At 46.6% G+C, this 5,054-nt stretch overlaps 1 protein-coding gene across 1 annotated transcript; it reads left to right on the plus strand.

The window, feature by feature from the left end:
• The first annotated feature begins 2,710 nt into the window (after positions 1-2,710).
• Positions 2,711-4,771, plus strand: LOC139833307 (uncharacterized). Its single transcript, XM_071823556.1, has 3 exons — positions 2,711-2,759; positions 3,853-4,116; positions 4,195-4,771. The coding sequence occupies exons 1-3, from the start codon at positions 2,711-2,713 to the stop codon at positions 4,638-4,640; spliced, it is 759 nt and encodes a 252-aa protein (XP_071679657.1). The 3' UTR covers positions 4,641-4,771.
• Positions 4,772-5,054: the final 283 nt, after the last annotated feature.

Consider the following 5,054-nt stretch of genomic DNA (forward strand, 5'->3'; position numbering starts at 1 on the left):
GGATATTGGAGGATTTCTCTACCCTTGTCAACAGGGCGGGCCTAACCACCTATGTGGGAGATGAAAGGGAGCAATACTACATGCTCACCAAAATCTTCGTTGAGAGCTTCCAGTTCCACAACAAGCAATATGAGCCGACAGTTGACAAGGTATCAACTTGTCAATGCCTATGGATTGTAGGCTAGGGTTTAGTTGGAAGTAGAGGGTAAGTAGATCTCGAAGGTTTCAGCCGAAAAGTACTCGACGATTATGAAAACTAAGGTTTGCAGACAATGATTCGATTGATTCTTCGTCCCTCGACTCCCCCTTTATATAGGAGGTGGAGCGAGGGATTCGTGCTATACAAGTTTACAGAGTCCGGGACGGTTTCTAACTCATCCCGCCAGATTACAAACAACACTTCCTATTACAACTCTATCTTTCCTTAGTAAATCTTGGGCTCCCGAATCTTCTTATTCTTCGGGTATTGGGCCTCCAGTAAACCCCGGGTACCATCTTCGGCAGGCCCATTTGGGATGCCTATGTCAGTAGCCCCCGAGATTTTGCTTGAATCGTAGAGTCAGGGAAAATCTCCACTGTTTATTTTTATTCGGAAGCTTTAACTTTTTTATACTTCTTCACATAAAATTCTATATTGTACAGGGATAATGGTAGTTGGGGCTAGTTCATCTGACGGATCAGGTACTAGTTAACTGCTCTAGTGGCAATCCGCAAAAACCTACTTCAAAATCACGTCCCTGGACATGATCTCGGGATACTGGTGTAAACTTCGACAGGTGCCGCTTAAGGTCTTACCATTCTGTCGAGTCCCAGTCAAATTTATCGGGTACCTAACGCGTCCGTTAGGATTTTTCTTCGCATCTGCTGATACGGATAAAGGTAGCAGAGCGCAGTCTTTGGCGATGCCACGCCCAGCAGAACGGATCTGGGGTCTTACCTTCGCAGATTTGCGGCATTCAGAAATTGATCGCAACTTCGGCGTTCTGAGAATATATTGTCGAGTGCTTTTCCGGCTGTTGGAATGGCACATTTTATCGAGTCACATATGACTTATGTTACTCTCCCGATGGGAGTATATGTAGAGTTAACTATAACTCGAAATATACTCTCTTGCTTTTCTATTTTTCCTTTGTTAACTTCATCGGGCACGCGAACAGCGTTCCCGATGGGAGTAGCCCCCGAGGCTACAACCAAGAACTTGTGCTTGGTTGTAGGCTCAACATTTTAGTCCACCTTGTCGCTATATTGTCATTATTTCCCAATATGATCTCTTTCTTCTTCTTCTCTTTTTTTTTTTTTTTTTTTTTTTTAATCTCTCGGGTGCGCGAACAGCGCTCCCGATGGGAGTAGCCCCCGAGGCTACAGCCAAGGACTTGTGCTTGGTTGTAGGCTCCCACAATTTCTATATTGTCATACTCGAAATTTTACTTTTTTCCAAAGTAGCCCCCGAGCATTTGGGCAAAAACTTGTATTTGGTCAAAGGCTCCCGAAGTATTGAATAATTCTTTCTGTCGCCAATCTTCTTTTATTTTTCTTGTCGACATGCTTCCCTTAATCAAATTTACTTCATCCTTCTCGAATAGTCGTAATTTTTCTGCCCTGTGGGTCCATTGTTTCTATCATGTTGACACGTCGTGCAAGTGGGGGACACACGTCCTCCGCTTTTCCTGGCGCACGTACGGTAACGCCTATCTCAGTAAAAATACTGTTTTGCCCTTGTATCTAGAAGATCCATTCTCACCACACGATTTCTTCATCCAACGGCACACTGCCTCACCCGAGTCTTATATAAACCTTTCTTCAACCTCCGTTCATCCCCTCGCTTGCGCCGCTCACCTGTTCCTCTTCGCAAAACTCCCCCTGCGCCCAACTCTCTCCAATCTTCCGCACGCACACACATTGCTCTGCCCATTGCCGTTGATGCCACCGCGCACGCGTCTGACTTGCCACAGCACCCCGGAATCCAAGATGGCCGCCGAGGATCTTGAGTGGGAGAGATCCAAAATCTCCAACCAAGACACCAACACGCTGAAGAGGCTTGGCCTCATGAAGAAAGAAGGCGCCATCCGCTTCCCTAGCGAAGAAAGCTACCCCAATCCTCCAATGGAGTACCGGGTTAGTTTTGTTGATCATCTAATCCGCGGCCTTTCGACCCCAATCCACGATTTCCTCCGCGGCCTTCTTTTTGTTTATGGGATTCAACTGCACCAGTTGACCCCCAACTCAATCCTTCATATTTCTATTTTCATTACGCTTTGCGAATGTTTCCTCGGAATCCCTCCCAATTGGGCTCTGTGGAAACGCATTTTCTGCCTCCGCCGCAATGGCTCCCACAACGCCACTTATAACATAGGTGGCGTTGTTATCTGTGTCCGTACTGATGTCGACTACTTCGACGTCAAGTTTCCCGATTCTGTCCAAGGATGGCGCAAAAAGTGGCTCTACATTCACGAAGAAAGTGCCAACTCCGTTGAGCACAACATAATCCCCTTCGACGGAAGTGCCAAAATCCAGCGCCGCCGCTCCTGGGATGCCGAGGCTTCTGAGGAAGAGAAAAAGGCGACAGAGGCACTCATGTCTCGTATTCATCAACTTCAAAACACTCGAGGCAAGGAGCTGTCTGGTGTTCAAATCACTGCCTACTTCCTTAAGATTAGAGTGCAGCCTCTTCAGGCTCGCAAAAATCCCCTTTGGACGTACTCTGGTAAAAATGACGCCAACAGAATCTCCGATGATCTGTCCACCAAGGACTTCGAGAAGTTGCTTCGAAGACTTTCTCGTCTGGGCAAAGACCCAATTCCTTCCCCAAGTCGCGTGGAACCGTACAGCTCCACCAATCCACTCCCCGAGGTATTTTGTCTTCCCGAGTTTTTATCTTGTTCTGCATCTCATTGTATTGTCTTCTCTTTAATTTCCTTTTTGTCACTATTTTTCTGAGTAACCATCCTACTATGACTTCCCTTCCTCCTCTTCCTGAGGGTGGAGAAGTCGAAGAAATGGCCATCGTTGCCGAAGATACTCAAGGCTCTTCTGTTCCTGAAAGTGAAGTCGCGGGTTCTCACAAATCTGCGGCTTCTCATGAAAAAGAAGTTGAGTCTGAAGCCAGTGAGTCAACGCAGTCCCTTCCTCCTGCTGTTTCTCCAAGGAACAAAAGGAAAAGAACTGATGCCGAGGATTCTGGCACCTCTAAGGCTAAAGAAGTTGTTCCTTCCCATCCGAAGGCAGCTTACGATCCTTATGTTGAATCCCTCGTCAGCTCGTAAGTCGTCTTTATCTCTCTCTATTCTTGTACTCGAAATATTTATCTTGTCTTGCTTTTTATACTGCCGATTTTTTGATCAACAGTGATGAGGAGGAAGAAGTACCAGTTACTGACGTGGCTCCTCGGACAAGCACGTCACGTACTGTACTTGCCTCAGACACGCTAGTTGAAGGAGAAGAAACGTCGCCTCCTCAACAAAACGTCGTCACCACTACTCCGCCATCAAGCCCCCGTGCCCCTTCACTAAAAAGGGCAAGGGTGGAAAAGATTGTTGATCCTGCCCCTCAGTTGGGCAGTTCGTCGACTCTGCTCTTAGATGATGTAAGTTTGTCGACATCTATATTTTTCTTATTTTGTTTTGTCACACCTTTTCTCTTTTTCATGCCGATGTTTCTCTTACTGTGTTCACGTTGAACAGCCTATGATCAAGGATCTTCTCCGCATCGGTTCCCAATTTATTGGGTACCGTGAATGTGCTAACAGAGCCGAAGGTAACGACTTTCATACTTGCTGTTTTTCCTTAATTTGTCACTCCTGTTGCTCGCCGCGATTTTTGATCTTTCTTCTCTCTATTTTCCATATCTTGACAGAGAAACTTGCAGAGGCCAACGAACGCGCCGACGCACTTGCTCAAAAACTTGAGCAAAGTGAGGCGGCTCGCAAGAAGGCCGAACTCGCTGCTAGCAAAGCCAAGGTCGAAGCTGATGAAGCTAAGGCGAAAGCTGCTGGTGTCGAGGAACTGCAGAAGAAACTTGAGGATGCGACAGCTGCCTTCGATGAGCACAAAGCTGCACAAGCTTCTCGTGAAGAAGGAATCCTCAAGCGTCTGAAGTCGCAAAGTCGACGTACTCTGAGTAATATTATCAATCTCTTTTATTTTATTGCACTTCCTGTTTCTTGGTTGTTGACTAATGTCTTGTCTTGTGTGGCAGCCCAAACAAACCAGGATTTTGATCTGGATAATCCCGTCAACGATCCTCTCCTTGACGCACTTTCTCTTCTGGAGTTTCACGGGCGCGAAATTCGTGAAGGCGTGGCGAATGCTAGTGCAGGATTGTCGGCGTTGTTCCCTTACTTCTTCCCGAAGAAAGAAGAACCCGCAACTTTCCTTAACCTCGCCAAGATGTTCAATACTTCGGAAGACCTTGGACTGAAGGTGCGCCAAGAAAATATGAAGGTCGCCGTTGAGAACACTGTCGCGTTGGTTGCTGACAGTCGACAGACTATTGACTGGATAAAAGTTGGCGACACCGAGCAAATAGAGCAGTCAAGGTGGAAGTCACTGATTAAGGCGGCCAAGCCCAACACCAAGAAGATCTTGGCGTATCTCGGGATTAAGCCATCGTCGACTCCTAGCTCGTCAAGGCCGGAGGTCTAGTTGCATGCCTCTGTTTTTCTTTCTATTTCTTTTGCTCCTGTCGCCAAAGTAGTCATTTGGCGACACGTACTTCCTTAGCTCCACTGTAATGCCCTTGTAATTATTCCAAGAAATTAATGAAAACTTCTATCTTTGCTGGTTGTTTGATGTTGTCTTGTTTAAATTTCAGTTGATATTTGACAATTATACTCCATCTGCCGCTCCTTCCAATGTTTCGCCTTCTTCTTCCCACGCGAGGAGAGCTTTTGCTGATACCGCTCCTGTCGACGATACCTTGTCGCAAGAACTGGATGAACTTCGGCAACAACTTCAGTATGCGAAGAAGCAAACACTTGTGATGATGGAGCAATCTCGTAAGTCATCTGAAGCCGAAAAAATTGCTCTTCAGCAAGCTCACGAGGCCGTGGCTGCTAA

The sequence above is a fragment of the Lolium perenne genome, chromosome 1 (genome assembly GCF_019359855.2).
Source record: "Lolium perenne isolate Kyuss_39 chromosome 1, Kyuss_2.0, whole genome shotgun sequence".
Lineage (NCBI taxonomy): Eukaryota > Viridiplantae > Streptophyta > Magnoliopsida > Poales > Poaceae > Lolium > Lolium perenne.